The 20,028-nt window shown below is 37.7% G+C and overlaps 1 protein-coding gene across 2 annotated transcripts in view; it reads right to left on the bottom strand.

Annotated features, from left to right (window-relative positions):
- Positions 1 to 571: 571 nt before the first annotated feature.
- LOC145782146 (ATP synthase mitochondrial F1 complex assembly factor 2-like) overlaps positions 572 to 20,028 on the bottom strand; it is an 88,706-nt gene continuing 69,249 nt past the window's right edge. Inside the window, exons 7-8 of one of the 2 annotated variants that reach the window (XM_082593901.1) lie at positions 13,509 to 13,639; positions 572 to 2,637 (exon numbers count right to left, since the gene is read on the bottom strand). In XM_082593901.1, the coding sequence (XP_082450027.1) occupies positions 2,491 to 2,637; positions 13,509 to 13,639 (278 nt within the window). In that variant the 3' untranslated portion in view covers positions 572 to 2,490. The remainder of the gene's footprint in view (positions 2,638 to 13,508; positions 13,640 to 20,028) is intronic. The other variant, XM_082593902.1, reaches the window with a different exon arrangement.

The following is a 20,028-nucleotide window of genomic DNA, read 5'->3' as shown; positions in this document are numbered from 1 at the left end:
TCCTTTGTGCCTGCCGCACAACAACTATTCAAGAACGCAGAAGAGAGAGAGAAACCTTTTAATTTCGTCTGTTGCGACAATAGTACGGTACAATTATAAACAATACGAATAAAATAGTACTATAGCTATCTAAATACCACAACAGACAGGAAGCAGCGAAAGACTATATCAGTCATCGAGTCTAAGTGCGGAACACTGGACAAACCACATGTGGAACACGGAGGGGCAAAACCACACCTCCGCGCTTTCATATCTGACGCCGATCCGCCCACCGGAGATGTCCCTCGCAAGGTCGGGCTTAACCGCCCGAGATGTCCTTTGCGTGGGTTAGGCTTAACCGCCTGCGAACTGGCGTCGGCCGCTTTCGTTCGGACATGCACATGGGGCCTGGCTCCTTCATTAGAATGCGAGTGTGGTGCCACGGAACAGATCGCAGACCATGTCATCCACCACTGCCTAACCTACCGGCCTCCACACGGTGCGCATGGTCTGAGGGTCCTGGACGACCAGACTGCTGAGTGGCTGATGATTTCCTGCCCTCTAATCTAGCCTGGAAAGATCTGCTCATACGCCGATGTGATGTTTGTGTATTTCTTAACAACCGCATAAGGTTTAGAAACGACAAGACATCATTAACTTTGAAAATGCAGTTTGAATCACGACAAATAAAACATGTTCAAAATTTAGTTTAACAGTTGAGGCCACCATTTCACAATTCTTAATTTTACGTCGCACTAACTTTACCACAGTAAAAAATATGTTACCTTTGAAGACTGGCGCTTGAACAACGCACTTTAAAGACAGATCAAACCCGTCGCAATAAGTTTGGAACTATTTCTTGCTATATGTCAGGAATATGAAACAAAACTTGTGGAGTGTGAAACGAATTGCCAACAATATCCAGACAACAGAAGCTGTTGTCCACTTGTTTAGTTCGCTTTATTCATTCGTTTTGTGGTGATACTGTTGCTTGATTGATCGACGAATTAATCCTGAACGAACGACATTCACTGCGTTGTATTTAACTAAGTCCCGACATAAGCGAGGGTATTCGCCAAGTGTCTTCCAGGTGGTTTGGTCAACGTTACGTAATTACAGTGAAATGTGAAAAAATAATCGTGACAGACTGACATGCGGGTCCACAAATAGTGGATTATAATCGTTTAAGCTGAAAATCGACAACTTTAAAAGATCGACTTCAGAATTAGGGGTAAATTAGCGTCCTCCACTGGAATTCGTTTACTTCAGAAAAAAATCGATGCCAATGCTTCTGAGTGCAGTTAGAATTGTTTTAGTTTCAAGTTGGGTCTACTATTTGAAAAACATTTTTTAACGTAGTGATTAGTAGAGTCGGTTTCATTCATCCAGGGACAAAACTAATGTAACATCCTTTTGCATTCAACTTGTAGTAGTGTAACCTCATTTAAATTCTTTTTTTCTTTGCGATAATTTTTGTTTAGAAGTTGGATTTCATTTTGCACGTTTAGTTGATTTCAGCAACATGGTCCTGTGTTTTGCCATGCTAGACAGGTAGTTACTACCTGGTTTAGCTCTCTGAAGAAGTCAGTCGTGTTTGATTGACGAAACGTCGGAATAAAAGCATATCATCACCTTATACATCTTGTGATAGTTTCGTTTGCACCAGTAGAACGTATCATGCTATTTAACTCCATACAACAGTTAGCCTTCTTTAAAACACCCTTAAATCACAATTTTGGTAACGAGATGAATTTTTTCAACCATAAACAAATTAAACCAAGCAACCACACGGCATTTAACATAAGATATTAAACTATAAACTACGAACGTTTTCGGCCGTACACATGTTAGCCCTTTTCAAGTAACGAAAAAATAACTGATATTACATCTACATTGAAATAAATAACTGATCTATACAAAACAATCTTTTTTTAATTCATCATGCGTGTTTGCCTCGCGGAATTAACCGCTATGTGATGTGCCTTTCTCCTCTGCCATGCCATTTCATTCTTATGCATTTCGTTTTCAATTCATTGTATAGATCAGTTATTTATTTCAATGTAGATGTAATATCAGTTATTTTTTCGTTACTTGAAAAGGGCTAACATGTGTACGGCCGAAAACGTTCGTAGTTTATAGTTTAATATCTTATGTTAAATGCCGTGTGGTTGCTTGGTTTTATCTGTTTAGGCTACCCTTAAATCAATTCTCAGCTACAGTGCACTAAAAGAAACTACTTCAAAAAGAAAAAAATTCTTTCAACGCGGTGAGCTTGCTAAACGTTTATCCCAGATCCAAAATAAAATCTTTACTGAAAATCTGAGCTAGGGTAATTTAAAGTAGGTTTATGATTTAATGACCATAAGTTTTCTTCAATATTTTTGAAAAGTTCTTTACTGTCAATGTCGAATTACATTTGTGAAAACAATGTTGATAGAAAAAAATGCAGATCAAAGTCACTGTACGTTGTCCGAATGCTTTGGTAGGCGTGATCGATGAAGTGGCTTCCTCTCAAGCCTTATCTCTAATTTTCTCAATAGCGTAAGGTGAGCCACTGTCTGAACAGGTGTGTACAAACAAGGCGCAGGCCGCAACCTTGTGACGCAGGTTGACCAATTCAACATCATGATGCCATTCAACGTTACCCCACTGTGATATCTGAAAGTAGTGACATCACAAGTTACTGCATGTTGCACAAAATATATGAAGTTTTGTACAAATGTTTATGCGAGAAAATCATTATCATGAAAAGTAGTAATCAGTATCATGAATACTGTACAGTATGTTAGCCACATCTAGACAAGAGAAAGCATGACTCGGGCAAGTCGACATACTCTTTCCGCCATTCCAACACAATTGATGCTTGACCACTGAATAACGACCCGAAAGATTAATTCACTCAGCGGCTGCAATATTATGGTGGATGGAATGTCAACAATAGCCAAGTATGTCAAAACAGGGTTGAGCAATTTTTATACACTGATCAGATCAAGGAAGACGACATTTTAGCATAATGGTCAGTGGTCACCAAAGTATCATTAATTCCTCCTCAGATCACCCAGTGATATCAAAGTTACCGCACCGATATTTTTCCAAATTGGGTTTCATGTAGGTTGTGCAGAAGGGATCAATTTCAAAACTTATTGAAATCCGACCACTACTTATACAAGGGACAAGATTTTGTCTCCATTTTGGTTCATAACTTTTTACCGCTCGCTTTCGGTTATATTTAGCACACAACATTCAGTTGGAGACTGGAGAGGCCACATGCTAATTTTTACGTGCAAATAATCGGAATTACCTTACTTCGATTCTTACCCAGCTGGTAAAAGTTGACGTTTTTACGTTGTTAGACGTTGAAGCAACTTAAAGACGTCGACTTTTGCTAGCTGGGTATGCATCTGACATCATTCAATCCTTTCTGTTGAATCATAATTGAATCATCAACGGCAATTGTCGAAGTCATCGAATAAAGAATTTTGTGAACAAAAAAAGTGTCATGCAAATTTTTAACACGTGTTCAATTGAAAAAATCAGGTAACAAATAAAATCTTTTTTGCATTGATTCATTCGACGCCTGCGCTCAAAGACCATGTCCAGTGGAGCGACGCGCAAAGCAATATCGATATTAATTAACAGCTGGAAAAGAGCGGCCATGAAAGAAAAATCAAAGTCATTAATATTTAAACAAAACTAGGCCAGCAAAATGTGTGATAAAGACTTTCCATAACGTTTTTGTCACGGCAACAAGACACGTTAAATTCTTCTTCGTAATCTATGTGAGAATTAAATCGAAAATTGAGAAAAGATGTTAAAATGGTGGTGATCATTGACATAAATATTGCCGCACTAAAACTTTATTTAGAATTATATTATACAGTAGAATTCGCCTATAACGGCTTCGTTTATAACGTCAATTCGCCTATTACGTCACCTTTCGCTCGGTCCCGGCAGAATTCCTATCTTTTACGTACATTGTAGTTCGGCTATAACAGCATCGCCTATAACGTCAATTCGCATGTAACAGCACCTTTATTGGTCCCCAGACGTCTTTTGTTCGTTTATAACGTCACTTTAAGCCATCACCTTCACCACGAATGGTCAGTCTTTTAATCCAGTTAGCGCTGCTGCTTGCAAAATGTTTTCCCTTTATTTTGCTACGTCGTTCGCAGCAGGGACTTTAATTCCAGAAACGTGTGATTTTACTGCGTATTCCGAAAGTGATGCGAACGTCATAACTCGTGAAACAGTAACAGAGAGTGACATTTTGCATGACATACATGTACATTGTACAAACTGCCGCAGAAGACATCGTACAAGAGGAGGCCGATGATGATGGCGACGATCCTGTAGAAGCCGTTTCAACCCCAGTAGAAGCCCTGAAGTCAATCAGACAACTAGACCGATACTTCCGAAGTCACGACGATAGCGAGCAAATCCTATATTATTTAGCAAAAGCTGAACGCTATGTGGTAGAGAAATCCGTATCAAAACCGAACAGCTGAAGATCAATGCCTTTTTTGCTAATAAACTTCTCTACTACTGTATGTAACGAGCTGTATTGTGCAAATTTCCTGTACCTTTCGCTGTAGGTTATTTTTTTTTAAAACAATTTCTTTGTTTACTGTATTTTCTGCGTGACTTTTGTCAGTTTGGTGGTACACAGTAAACCTGGCTGGATTATACACCTCTTTCTTTTATCAAAAGACAGTTTTGGAATAGTTTGCGGTAGTTCGTCTATAACGTCAATTCGGCTATAACGTCAATTTTTGCAATCCCCTAGAGGTGCCGTTATAAGCGGATTCTACTGTATTAGTATTAAAAAAAGATTTTCGTGCCAAAAACGTCAGTATCTTTAAGAAAAGTTCAGCAGGTTACTGCACGATGCTGCTGTTTACAAGTTACCTATGCATCTAATAATGCAACAATCTGTTCTGTTAAATCATAACACAGGCCAACAAAAAATTTTTGGCACAAAAGGTGAGAGTCATTTTAGAGTATTTTAGGGCCCCTGATTCCGAAAATGCACTTAGTTTTTTCAAATTGGCTCTAGTTTTCGAGATATTCGACAATAAAAAATACTTTTGAAATCGTTACTCAAACGCTTTCAATTGGCACATTACTTATTTTCAGCCCTGCTTACCATTGTGATGTCACAATTGCACTTGTCTAGTTCAATTGGTTGATATTGTACGAAACTTCAAACCTCAAGCAAAGGTTGAAATGAACTGTGATTAATGTAAGAGAGACATGAATATTCAATGAAAACAGTTGTGAATCAGTACCTCACAAGAAAAATAGCCCGAAAATCATGTGTTTATCAATGCAGCTTTATATTGAAAAAGTAGGCCTACTGAAATGGATACTTGTACAAATGAAATTTTATTCTAAGCCTTTGTTAAGGCCAAGACTTTGCTGCAAGAAGTTTTTTTTTATCTATAGGCTAATAAAATATGCCTTTGACGAGTAAGATGCTGTCCTCTATACGGCTGCATTGACACTGTCTGCTTTGTAAAGCGCTGAGGAGCAACGCATTCTGCGATGGATACAGCGCTATATAGCCTAAAAACAAGCATTATTATTATTACTTTGACATGAAACTGGTTGATCAAGATAAGTACTGGGTTCCTCCTGAAGTATGCAAACATTGCACTCAAACCCGTTTCTGGGCTCAAGGCTAAAAAGAAGTTCAGAGTGCCATGGCGTAAAGAGAGCCGTGGAATCACCTTATTGATACTTCTGTACGATGAATATGTTCGAGTGAAGTCGTCACAATGGATTACATGGAGTGTGCAAGGCGGCCATTGCATGGACGTTGCTATTTATGTTTTTTATTGCCTCGCTTGTTTCAAGTGGTGATTTGCTTGAAACAATAGTAAAACGGGAATAACCGAGAGTAACCTCAATACCTTCAGCAATGTTTTGGAGCAAGGTCAAGGTTTTTTCTCAAAACCATTTCTACCACCTATTGTAGTTAGAGATTTAGTTATCAAAAGTGGCAGCTGGAATCTTGGCTCCCCATCTCGATCAACGTGGCATTGTTGACTCCGAGGCCAAGATTACGTTCTTCCGTTACAAGGACAAAATTCTAGGCAGCTACTTTACTGAAGAACATAACTTTGTATTCTGTAATTACATAAATGGCCTCCATACATTGATGGGTGTTTGTACTTAGAAGCTTAGTTAGTATGTCTGATACTGCTGAAGTCAACAAATATATTAACGCAAAACACAAGTTATATATTCGACATCTTGTAGCTTATCCCCAGGCTTGCTTCACATCGTATTTTGATTGTTACTGGGCCAGTAAACGTTAAATAGCTGTTCGTTTGGGTTGTAATCAACGTGATTGGTTTCAAATAACATTTATACAACTGAAAAATGTACCTGGGATTACTTTCAGTTTTGTCTATGTAATAAACGACACGACGTTAAATCTATAGGGGCTCAAAATTGCGAAAAAAATGTTTTTGCTGTATCTCAAAAACTAGAGCCAATTCGAAAAAAACAAGTGCATTTTCGGAATCAGGGGCCTCAAAATACCCGAAAATGACTCTAACATGTCGTGCCTTTAAAAACAAAATTTTTTTTTGTTGGCCTGTGAGTTGTTCCCACAGGGGAAGACCCCATTCGTGAATAGAACGTCTTATTTAGCTGGTTTACTTTTTGTTGTGATAAATAGTGGTTGGCGACTATTCCAGTTCACATTTACTAGCAGCCAACTGTGATGTTGATGTTTTGTGCTTGTCATTGTCGGCTGCCACCGTATGTTATAGAGTAGACTTCACTGTGTGTCAATACTTGGATGAACCACCGAATGGCAGTGCCGGGAAAAGCTACTCGACAATACACGTGAGAATAAAAAATGACACGATTTTTAGTCAAAAAATAAGGGTCGACCTACAGTCCTACACTCGAGTATACACGGGTGCTCTGGGGTGTCGCGAGCAATTTCTAATATTTTCTTTTCATCTATTTTCAATATTTAAGCTAGGATCATTTTTGCTGAAAATTTTTTCATGAATTATTGTTTTTGTGACATCATTTAAGGGCAAATTTCTGTTTCACCGCATATGATGTTTTGTGGTCACAAATTCTTTGGCTATAGTTGTGGCTTTGAAATGCAAAAGTCCGTGTCTGCGGGCTAAGTTGTGTTGAATGTCTTGTAGTTCAGTAAGTGAATGCACGCTGTCAGCTGTGCACGAAAAGTTTTTACCCATTTTTGTCTGCTTAAAGAGCAGAGCATTAAAAGTCATACTGACTTTAAAACAAGTCAACTTTTCTCTTTTTTTATCAAAATGCCGTTTCATAGTGGCATTCAATTTTCGGTGTTATTATTAATATGTTGATTTCTGAAGGCGGTATTATTGATTGTCTTTCCTTAGGGCAATCACAACAAGCAAACTTGCCCATTTTTTTCACACTGCATCGGAGCTGAAGTCATGTAGAAAAACTATAAATACTATTTTTTAAGTTTTTGATATGAAACGGTTAAGGTTTGTTCCAACAACTTGCTGCATTCGAGGTGAAAAATCGTTGGTCTGCTACAGGTGTCACAAAATATTTTTCTCTTCTTTAGGGTGCCGTAAGTCTAAAAAAGTTGAGAGCCAATGTTTTAACCTTTGTTTGACCTTGACGTGATATGACTGACGTGATACAAAATATGACATGATATATTGACGTGACGTGATATGAAATGATACAAAATATTTGATACAAAAAACATTTTTATTGAGATCTTACATGTAAATTATGTGAAAAGTAGCTCCTTGTACTCCAAATTCAGAAAAAAATGTCATTGTGCCATTTTTTCGTTCACCGGTGCTGGCACAGCAAATCTGTCACGTCATTTTTACCTAACTAATATTCTAAAAACGAGAAAAAAATTGATTCAACTTATCTCCAAGAAAGCAAAAGGCATTTACTGATTCAACTTCATTGTTCAGCTTTTCAACAGGACCAACCATTCCTTCTTCAATCTTCTTGCATCTTTCACATTCAAAACCATCTCCGGATCTGCATGTCACTCTCTTCATCTTTGCACATCTTCCATGCACCCACTTCCTGCATGTCGCACACATAGACTTTTCCTTACTCTTTTTCCACATACGCACAAGGGTCGATTTTGCTCATCAACCGGCTTGGTGATTAGTGCGTCCGCCTCTGAATCGGTAGGCGTGGGTTCGACACCTTGTTGGGTCATACCAAAAGACTTTTTAAAAATGGTACTGAATCTAATTCCTGCTTGGCACTGAGCAATGGAATGGACTCGGGTGATGATGTACTCAGTTGTGCCTCTATACGCCTGCAATCCTGCATTGACACTGTCTGCTTTGCAAAGTGCTGAGGGGCAACGCATTCTGCGATGGATAGAGCGCTATATAAATCCAAGCATTACTATTATTATTGTGGTTTCTTTCCCTTTCTTTCAACTTATTACAATCTTTGTCTTTTTAATGTTGACCTTTACATTGAAGCAACTTCGTCTACTTCTCAAATTTATCTTTCACATCTTCCATTGTGTCACTCAACAGAGCCAAATCATCGACGTATAGTATCTCCATCAATGAATCTTCTCTTACACATTCGATTCGGATTTCACATCAATCACAATGGCAAAAATTAGAGAGAGGACGGAACCTTGGTGTACTCCCGCCTTCACCTAAGCAACCTTCTGAGAGCGCAGATCCAATGTGAACTCTCGTCCTTACACCGCCACAAAGACTCATCACTGCTTGCACGAGTGCTTCTGGTATTTCTTTTTTTCTCATTGCCCATTCCATCACTCTTCTTGGAACTCTATCAAACGCATTTTCCATGTCCACAAAGCACATGTACAGTACATTGTACAAGTTCTTTCTCTTGTCAGGATATTCCTCTTGCAACCTTCTCAAAATAAAAATAGCATCTGTCGTTCCCTTCCCAGGCATAAATCCACACTGCATCTCGTCCAGCTTCACTACAGATCTTATTCTATTCTCCAACACCCTTTCCACTACCTTAATTGCATGCTCAAACAGTTTTACTTCCCTACATGACCCACAATCCATTACGTCACCCTTTCCCTTAAAGATGGATATCACCACGCTCGTCTTCCATTCATTTGGCATTCCTTTTCCATCCAACACACGTTGATTGATTTCCTGCATTGGTTTCAATCCTGTCTGTCCACTTGCGCGTATCATTTCCACAGTGTCTTCAGATAGTCCAGGAGCCTTCCCCGATTTCATTTTCTTCATTGCTTGCGTCACCTCCACTTGAGTTACTCTCTTTAATGGACCTAATACCACGTTGGCTTCCACCTTTTCATCCCAATCGTTTCCCTCGTTTATTACCACCTCCATATGTTCTTTCCAAAGTCTTCCACAATCTTACTCCTTGAAACCAATTTTTCCATCCCTTCCTTTAATACATCGTCCACCATCCACATCTTTCCCATCCCGCTTCAGAACTGTCATAAACTTATATACTTCATTGAGACTGTTTTTTAATTTGGTCAATTCCTGCCCAGCTTCTTTCTTCATTGCTATTGCAGCTATTCTCTTTGCCCGATTTTTCAATTGCTTGTACTTGAGCTTAGTTTCTTCTGATCTATTTCTGCACCAATCTTTGTATGCGACTTTTTTCTCACCAATTACTTCCCTTACTTCTTCATTCCACCACCACGTAACTCCTCGATCCATCCTGCCTTTTGTTTTCCCACAAACTTTATCACAAGCTTGCAGAACTCCATTCTTGAAGGATACCCATAGATCAGTCACATTGTTGTGAACAAGACTTTCAACTCTCTTTTAAACCTTTCTCTTGTGTTGGCATTTTCTAACTTCCAAATTTTTTATTTTGATCACCCTATTTTTATTTGCATAATACCTTAATTGCTTAAATGCAAAATGCTAAACCTTAAATGCATAATTCAGACCTTTCTTGTCCAAGTCGATAACTACCAACCTATGCTGAAGTTCGCATGGTGTCGCTTTCACATCTTTGATTAGTTTTCTGTTTTTCCTGCATACCAAACCAAACTCAATTTAAGTTTCATTTCCACCTGCACTGAAAGTCATTGTTCTTCCTTCATTTTTCTTAAATCATGCATTTGCAACACACAGGTCCTTTTCGCAGCAAAACTCTAGTCGCTTTCCATCGCGATTCCTTTCTACCACGCCAAACCCTCCATGGACACCTTCAAACCCATTGATTTGTTTGCCAACATGCCCATTAAAGTCTTCAAGACCCAATACGATTTCTTGATAATTTCTAGTGCTTCATTCATGGGCCATTTTGTCATAAAATCTTTTCTTTTTCTGTATCAGATCTTCCACTTTGCGGTGCATAAGCACAGATTACTCTTATTGCTACATGGTCAAACACTATCAACATCGCCATTATTTTGTCACTCTGTCTACGAGCATCAACAACATTTTCACATAGCTCTTCCTTTACTAAAATCCCAACTCCTCCGGTCCCAATGTCATTGCCCAACCACCACAGCTTGTATCTCCTTCCTTTGGCATGGGCATTAATGTCAGACGTAAGGTTAAAAACTAGGCTTCTTCGAAGCAAAATGGATGACGATGATATTAATTGATGTAAAAGGTAAAGGTGGTCCCATACTTGATTCAAGTGTAGTGTATGAGAAGATAAGGTTCTACTAAGCCTTCAGCACTAAGGAGAGTTTGGTGGCCAGTTCTTTTCTCTCGGCCGCCTTTCCTGCAGCAATTAATAGACCTTTTCCGAGCTGATCTCAGTCAAGCGTGACCGGGTAAACACGGTCCTCTGAGATGGCGCAGTCAGAACTGATTTTGCTTGAAACTTGTTACATTTTTGCGCGTATTGTAAGTTGTAACGACATCGCAACGTTTTCTAAGTAGTTTTTATCTGGACAAACATGTGTTTTAATGTCTATGAAACCTTTTGTCAGTTCGTTTCATTTTTTTGACAGAAAGATACCAGTTAACATGCTTGGATTAGTTAATCAAATTTGGGCTGTTTGTTGCATGTATAAATTTATATCGTTTTGCAAGACATCTGGCTATTAACACCCCCCAGGACTTGTTTTAGAATTTATTTTAGACACACAGAAAAGCACCAATAAATTTTGCAAATTGTAAATCGCGCAAAGTTTACGTGATTTACGCTTCTTTTAACTAATCTGTGGAAGCAATTTCAGAATCGCTTACTCTGTTGGGTTTTTGTCTAGCTGAGTTTTTTGTGTTCTCTAATTTTAGCCGCAAATTTTTGCCCGTTCGTGTGTAACATCTACCTTTAATAAGTTAATAGCTGTTTATCTGTTAATAAATTTCATACAAATTACCCTGAAAGTGTTTCCAGAAAGCGCTATAACTCATTATTTGGGTGTAATTTTGCAAAAATTTTCCGGGGGAGCACGCCCCCGGACCCCCCTAGAATACGCGTGCCTTCGGCACGCTCTAACCCCCCGCCAGCTTTATTGCTTCCCTTGCTTAAACCACCAGGATACGCCACTGCACATCAGGTGGCGATGTCTTAAATCAAACACTTTGTCGTTCTCTTCAATTCATCAAATATTTGCCCCCCCCTCCCAATTTTTTTTCTGGCTACGCCACTGGCGTCAGAGCAGCAACGTCTTACCCTGACTTTTGCTTAGAACTGAACCAGGCAAAAACAAACTTGCCACAATTGAAAATCTCTCATCACTATCATTTCCAAATTCAAGGACAAATGGCTATATCTGGAATGACTTGGTGTGATCTTTTTGTGTCAACGTCCAAGTCACTGTTTGTACGGAGAATTCCATTTGATGGTGATTTTTGGAATTGTATGTTACCTAAACTAAACAATTTTTACTTCGGCCATGCTTTAAACTATTTATGCAGTACAGAGGGAACTCAACAAATCATTTCGCTCTTTGAAATCTGCACATTTTTACATCTAAAGCCACTTTATTCAGTGCAGACAAACAGACGGTTCATATTCAGGTGAGGTGATCACAGGTCACTGCATGAACATGATGAAATTAACAAAACATGCTTACAAGCGATGTATAATCTTTTTCTGACGAAAGTATTGGCCTTTGAAATTGCAAAGCATGCAAAAAACAGCCCAAATTTGATGAACTATTCCAAGCATGTTAACTGGTATCTTTCTGTCAAAAAAATGAAACGAACTGACAAAAGGTTTCATAGACATTAAAACACATGTTTGTCCAGATAAAAACTACTTAGAAAACGTTGCGATGTCGTTACAACTTACAATACGCGCAAAAATGTAACAAGTTTCAAGCAAAATCAGTTCTGACTGCGCCATCTCAGAGGACCGTGTTTACCCGGTCACGCTTGACTGAGATCAGCTCGGAAAAGGTTTATTGATGTATACAAATACATGCTGTAATGCTAAACCAAAATGAAAAAGAATCTGAATCTTTGTTCTCACTACATATTCTTTCATTGCGATCTTACATTCTTAGTGCGTTGTTACTACCTCCTTTATTGCATTTTTATTATGTTACTTTGTTTATTGTCTTCTTATCATGTATAGGTTAATTTACAAGTATTCATTTGTTCCTCAGAGCAATTTGAGTATGAGACCCTAGTTTAAACACAGTTTTTAAGCAGGATTCATAAAATAGTGTAAAAGTCGAGGTCGGAAAACGAAACTAGTTTAGCAGCCTGGGAGGATTGCTTCCCAGAAAATTGTGAGTAATATGTAATTGTAATGTAATTAATATGTAATTGTAACGTTGTTTTGATCGCTTTTGGTGCATTTCTAGGCCCAATAAGGATTTTTTTAACAAGGCTTTTTTAACAAATTAAAACAGGATTGCTTTATAAGTTTGAGTGACAAGTTTTGATTTAAATTGAAGCTACGGTTTAAATATATTTTCTTTCACAACTGCAGGAGGATTTCAATAACTTGTTTGTTGAAGGTTCGTAGAGAAAGCATTTATGGTCATAAAGTAAAGTTTTGAGGTGCCCCATCTTTCGTATACAAATTATAGCCTATGGGACGTTAAGTTGCCTGTGGGACGTTAAGTTACACAAGGCACATTTCACCTCATAGCTTCCCTGAAATAGGTTAATTTAATTGATGTGTTCTCAATGGCACCTGTTAATGTTAGGTTAGTAACATGGAATTGAGGAAGTAAAACAAGCGAAAAAACTTCGCGAAACTGTAGAATTTTATATTTTGGGGGGAGGTAACCAATGTGACCAAGTACTATGCTTAGATCCGTTACTGCTTTGATAGATACAAGTAAAAGGTAATACTCATTTGTATGTATTTAGTGAAGGGATGCAATTGTTTTCCGCTTTAATCGATTTATTTTATGGCGAAGAACATACTTTCAACCAACTCGAATTCATCACAGCCATTTCGTACGTGTGTTCTTGAGACCCGGTTGCAATGTTTCGCAACCTGATACTGGGTCGCGACCCAGTGTTTGGAAACCCCTGATCTAAACCACCACAAAATACAAACAGTTTGCTTTATTAAATAAAGGTAGGATTGGTGTTCTGTATGAAAACAGTTGCAAAAGTGCAAAATTGTTGCTGTACCTGATATTCTTGTTCGAGGCGTGATGCTTTTACAGCATCTTCCACTGAAACATTGCGATGAATAATAGCAAGGGCAAGAATAAGTGACTTCAAGGTGTTCGTCATCATCTCGACCCCTGTAGCAAAAGTTCCTTTACATGTGACAAAATACAATTCAAACTAACTCTCGTTTGAGTTTGAAAATACTGATTCAAATCTGCACTAAACAAGTAGATTTGAACAGAAAACCCAATACGAACGAAATCGGTTAAGTTCTACAATCTGCATACTGCTTAAACGTATTTAAAATCATTAATTAACCAATTTCGTCTGATCCTTGGCTAGAGGGTCATAGTTGGAACTGGAAAAAAAAAACGCTTTTGACTCCGATATAAAATGAAGACTAAAAATTTTCTTTGCTTTTATAATCAAGGTAGTTGCCTATTGTTTGGATAACAGGACAAATGGAAGTGGTGGATGCAAAGTAACTGTGACAGGAACTACAAGATTTGGTTGGGGTGAAATGTTGTATGGCAAATTTTTTTTAATACAGATGAAGGAAAAAGTCTGTGCAGCTTGCAAAATTGTATGGCAGTGAAACTTGAATGCAGGCTGCATAGCCAAGTGGTTTGACGTTTGATATGGCGCCAGTTCGACACTGCTCAAGAGCATGTGGCCGTATCTTTGGCAAGACACTTATGCATGGCATCAATTGCGAAGTGACACTCCTTTGGCAATAGCCCTTATCAGGGCCATAGCCTGCTTGAATATTAAAACGGAAAGGGCAATGGTAAGGTGAAAACGAGGAGAAGTCAAATGGTGTTTAACTGTTTAAGACAGTATGAGCATATATGGCTGCTCTGGTAGTCTTTCAGTGTAGTCCGGAAACATCGTTAACCTGGAATGGTAAAAGAATATGCAGGGTCATCATAATTAACGCTGCAAGAGATCCAATTCAAAAACTGGCAAAGGAGGCAAACATGGCCTATGGAACCATGTTCACAGTTCTCAAGAAGAATTTAAAGATGGTCCCATTCAAACACATGAAGAAACAGTTGTTAAATGCCAATACCATTGAGAAACGTCTCTCCAGAGCTAGAATTCTGCTCTCACACATTGAAGGAGAAGGCACGTTGCCAAACCTTGTGTTCAGCGATGAGAAGAAATTTGATGTCTAGCATGATTTTAACAATCATGACGTAGAACCCTGGGTAGTCACTCGGAGACAAGGGGTGGCATCAGTGATAGTGTGGGCCGCAGTCAACGGATCAGGAAGGAGTCCATTGATTTTTGTGAACCAAGGAGTGAACTTGAACCAAGAAAACTATCAAAATGATATTCTTGAGGGTTCATTGTTGCCTTGGGCAAAGAAACATTTCAAAAAACGTAATTGGTCATTCCAACAAGATTCTGCCCCTTCACATGGAGCTAAGAGAATGCAAAACTGGCTTTCAGCCAATGTGCTGTTCTTCATTTCCAAGAAAGAATGGCCTCCTTCATCCCCAGACCTGAACCCCCTTTGACACCTGGCTTTACCTGGAGAGCAAGGTTTCGACTAAACACCACAAAAGTTTGGAAGCGCTGAAGGCTAATCTGAAAAAAGAATGAGCCAAAATACCTCAAAGAGTGAGGTAAACAAAGTTGGGCTGAGGGAAGACGTGATTGACATGACGAAATAAAATAAAAAAGAGGAGAAAATCAGTGCATGAAAAAAAAATTGGCTACTTTTATTAGTGAGAGTTAAACTGAAACTTGATAAAACAGAGTATTTTTTAAAATTGTTCTCTGAAATTCATAGGCTTATAAGTGCCTTTAGTCATAATCTTCATATGAGCCCTTGGGGCAGACATCCTGTTCTCTTAACCATCCCATGTTGACAATGTTTTTCAGACTATACTGAAAGGCCGTGAACAAGCAGTCAGTCAATAGCCTCTTCATCGTAGACATGTAAACCTGGTAACTAATGGATGTAAGATGGTACAGTTATTAACGGGTGTAGTCTTAGGTCTGTTCCACGATACCACACTTTCAGGAACAAAATGATGCAGCTCCTTATTGGTCGTCGGTTGAGCCAAAAAGTCTGATACAAGTGCAAAGACAGTAGAAATATACCGAATATAGATTGATCCCTGCTTTTTTGCTAAAAATTGGAGCCATTTTTTATTCCCTCGTGTATGAGTCAATGTCACAATCACTAGGTATAGCCCACACGGCAGGCTACATTACAAGTGTGCTATTTTAATGGTATAATTCTTGCAAGATGTTATTGTCGGCTATTGTCATAAGGTAACCCTTTGCTCAAAAGTTACATAACCCTCATTGTGAAACCTGTTTCTAGAACATTTTGCATACGCGCAAATCAAAAAACTTCTTTAACTTGAAAGAACAATTTGACGTAACGTATACGGTTATGACGTCACAAACATATTGGCGTATATCGCAGGGCCCACAAGAAGGGGGGACAACCGGTGCATTGCACCGGGGCCCGGTGAGTTCAAGGGGGCCCGACAAAATATTTAAATTCACGCGTTAAAGTTGATTTCAACAATTTTGCATAAAATATTGTTTTTTATATTAGTTCCGTATTTCGATTGGGCCCCCTCATGAGTATGCCCTTTTTTAAAACTACAGAATTTTCAATTTTTTGGGTTCAAGGGGCCCGACAAAATGTTTAAATTTGCGTGCTCAGGTCGATTTTGTATAAAATATTGTTTTTTACGTTAGTTTCGTATTTCGATTGGGCCCCCATGGGTAGCCTATACATGCCCTTTTTCAAAACTACAAAATTTTCAATTTTTTGAGTTCATGGGGCCCAACAAAATGTTTAAATTTGCGTGCTCAGGTCGATTTTGCATAAAATATTATGTTTTTATTTTAGTTTCGTGTTTCGATTGGGCCCCTCATGGGTATGCTCTTTTTCAAAACTATAGAGTTTTCAATTTTTTGAGTTCAAAGGGCCCGACAAAATGTTGAAATTTGCATGCTCAGGTCGATTTTGCATAAAATATTGTTTTTTATATTACCTGTAGTTTCATATTTCGATTGGGCCCCCTTATGGGTATGCCCTTTTTCAAAACTACAGAATTTTCAATTTGTTAAGTTCAAGGGGCCCAACAAAATGTTTAAATTTGCATGCTCAGGTCGATTTTGCATAAAATATTGTTTTTTACTTGATATTATATTAGTTTCGTATTTTGATTGGGCCCCTCATGGGTATGCTCTTTTTTATGACTACAGAATTTTCAATTTTTTACTTTCAGGGGGGCCTGACAAAATGTTTAAATTTGCGTGCCAAGGTTGATTTTGCATGAAATATTATGTTTTATGTTAGTTTCGAATTTCGATTGGGCCCATCGTGGGCATTCTTTTTTAAAAAAACTACAGAAAACACATATATATTGCAGTGTGAATGAATATTTCAGTTTATTTCAATGTTTTAATTTCAGTGTTAATGTTTTAATTTCAGTGGTGTTTTAATGTGAATATTTGGGTGTGTACGGTATGTTTTAATAAGCAATTGATTGATCAGGTTAGGTTACAGTCATTACACAGAAGGTATTCCATGCATTTTTCTGACATCTTGTCAATTTATGACACAAGCAAGCAGTGACAGTTTGTGTAATCATGTTGAACTGGTACAATTTTAGTTGTAGATAATCTAGTGTAGTGTGATATTTTAAGAGTTCAGAAAATAGTAAAAAGTACCGGTATTAAAATATTGTTAGAATTGCTTAGCAAGAAGTCGTTAACTGTCACTTTTTCAGTACAAAAATGTTCAAGTGTTTTTTTTTTTATACTAATTATACTGAATCATGGAACTTCTCTAATATAGCCTGAGACAGTACAGTATTTTTGAGTTTTTAGGACTTGAATGATTTTGCTACATTATAATGCAAGCAAGTTTCGTGGAGGCAGTGCTGGAAAATAAATTTGTCCTTGTAGCAGGGCCAAATGTCATAACAGTCTAACAAAAATCGAAAAAAGTTAAAAGATTAGTGAAAGTGTGATTTTTTGAGTAAAAAATCATAGATCTTTACTTCTGTTGAAGTATATACAGTTTCTTTTAACTCTAGACAGAATCAGAAGTGTCCTAATTGCAATGTAACTTACTTTTTCCAGCACTGCAGAAAAAATATTTGTTGATACATTTTTTGATATATTTGATATATTTGTTAATATAAACAAGTATTTTTTTATATATCTTAAGTTTTCCTTTTCATTTGTTTTCACTAAGTATTTCTTAGCAGTCTTCTCCAGCCAGGTCAATCCAATCTTACTTTTGAATTTCAGGACCAGTGTCAATATTGACTCAAAACAGCCATTCTGTAGTTATGCAGGGTATTTGTAAAGGTATTGATACATAGTATAGTGATAGATGTAGGTACATTTACATTGATAGGACTTGAAAATAGAAATATATTCAACTTTGTTTTCTACTGACCGCTTGCTGTAGAAATGAAGAGAAACTGACACTCAATCGTGCTTGAATGCAGTTTCACTCAAACAAGCAAAGAAAACTAAAGGAGTAAAAATAAGAAGCAACCTATTGATCCTGAAATGAAGTTGGTATATATATATATTTCTTAATGTCGTGAACAATAGCAATGCATTCATCCAAGTTTGGTCTCCTAGTCTCTGCTGATTTTAAGGTCAGAAATGATATTGTACGGTATGTAAAGCTGCATGCACACATATGCAATGCTACATATGTATGTCAGCCATGCCGGATAGTGTTGCCATTTTTATCTTCAAAGTGGATATTTTTACCCACTTTTTGCCATGGTTACAATCAGGTATTGCCAGAGTTAGGATTAAAGTTAGGAAGGGTTAAGGTAAGGGTTAGAGTTAGGAATAAGGTTAGGGTTCTGATCTTTGCCCAGGACTAAAAAAAATTTCCAAAATATGATACCGTACAAGTTTTTCTTTTCAACAGCTATAAACTTTTCCTCAAATTTGGGCAGAATTCCTTATCTGGCAACACTATTGAGGCTATATTTACACTACATAGTGTAACTATAGCCACAGCCTTTTATCTTTGTGTATAACTAGTGTGTATCTGTGAATTTAAAGTCATAAACACCAGTACAATACTGCATTCTTTGTGAAATGGTGGAGTGTTAATACTTTAACCTAATGTATTCTTTATATTATTTTTTAAACAGGTCTGGTTTTAAAATAAAAACACTGTGCGGAACACCATGTATGCATTGGCTTTGTGGATTAACGTGCAACGCAAATTTTGCTTGTGATTTGTGAGATATCATGCGACATGTCGTGCCGTGGGCCCGGCAGCAACATCTGCACCGGGGCCCGGCAGGGCTCTTGGAGGCCCTGTTATGACAAAATCAGAATAGTGAGTTCTTGTGATGTAACATTACAGTAATTTCTGGAAGTTGCTAGTCAAAACTAATTGGCTATCTTTTTAGTGTAGACTTTTGGTTATTAAGAGACTCTAAGTTTCTAATTAAAAAAGGATAATTTAAGCTTTCTGTCTGTCTAGTCTAGGGTTATGATTTGGTTACCTACAAAAGTTACACAAGTACAATGTAATATTAAATATATTTGTTATAAATAAAAATTACAAGTTTGGGAAATTGAAAAATATGTCTAGCCAATTTAGTTTTATCGACCAGTGTCAGAAGAGCGACATTTTCCAGTCATGAATTTTACCTTCTCGTTCTGCTGTTCAGTCCGTTCTCTTTGCAAGTATATTTCTGAGTGTCTGCATTTTTCAATTCCCCGCTTATTTCATAATATATCGGTAATACCTTTTTATCGGTAATAGACTATCATGAGAGTTATGAAAGCAAAACCGGTTACATAGTTGTGTCGCTTTAGAAATACAGATGTGTTAAGCTAAATTCTGTGTGAGTGACATTGGTTAAACAGGAAGCGTGACCTAAGTTTCGTGGGAACAGAACCTAGGTTTTGAAATTGCAGCGTTGAAATGCATTTTGCAATTCTGATAAGTTTCGGTTAAATGTTAAAATATAAATTTGTTGCTTAAAAACATGGTACATGTTACAAGTAGGTGAGAGTTGATGTTATTAGAAATCGTGATCGAGAAGAAAGTTGTATGAGAGTTGGTATTATTAGAAGTTGTACAGTAAATGATTGTACAAAGTTGCAGCCAAAATTAGACTTGTATTACGAATTTGAGTTGTAGCTGTTGATTACAGTTGAATTTAGAGTTGTAGCTGTGGTGGTCGATTGTATTTGGAGCCGATTAAACAAGTGCTGTTCAGAGTTATTTTTGATTAATTGTTGGAAGTGTTAAACCATTCGTCAAAGTAATTCTGCAGAATGTAATTCTTAAAGAATTTCTTTCTACAATCTTATGATTCAAAAAGGAAAGGTCAAACCCGGGTTGACTCGTTACTTGGCGTGCAAAGGCAACCAGTCATTAAGACCAATGAAGGTTGGGGGTAAAAGCAAGGTCATTCTCCCTGTAGAAAAACATGCACCAAAAAGCCTCATAAGTGTTGATGGCCCAGTTTCCAACAAGAATCTCCTGGTATTCTGACAATGCCGTTAGAAATTC

The sequence above is a fragment of the Aplidium turbinatum genome, chromosome 13 (assembly GCF_918807975.1).
Source record: "Aplidium turbinatum chromosome 13, kaAplTurb1.1, whole genome shotgun sequence".
NCBI lineage: Eukaryota > Metazoa > Chordata > Ascidiacea > Aplousobranchia > Polyclinidae > Aplidium > Aplidium turbinatum.
Note: the sequence above shows the minus strand (reverse complement) of the source record. Positions and strands in the feature narration are given on the sequence as shown.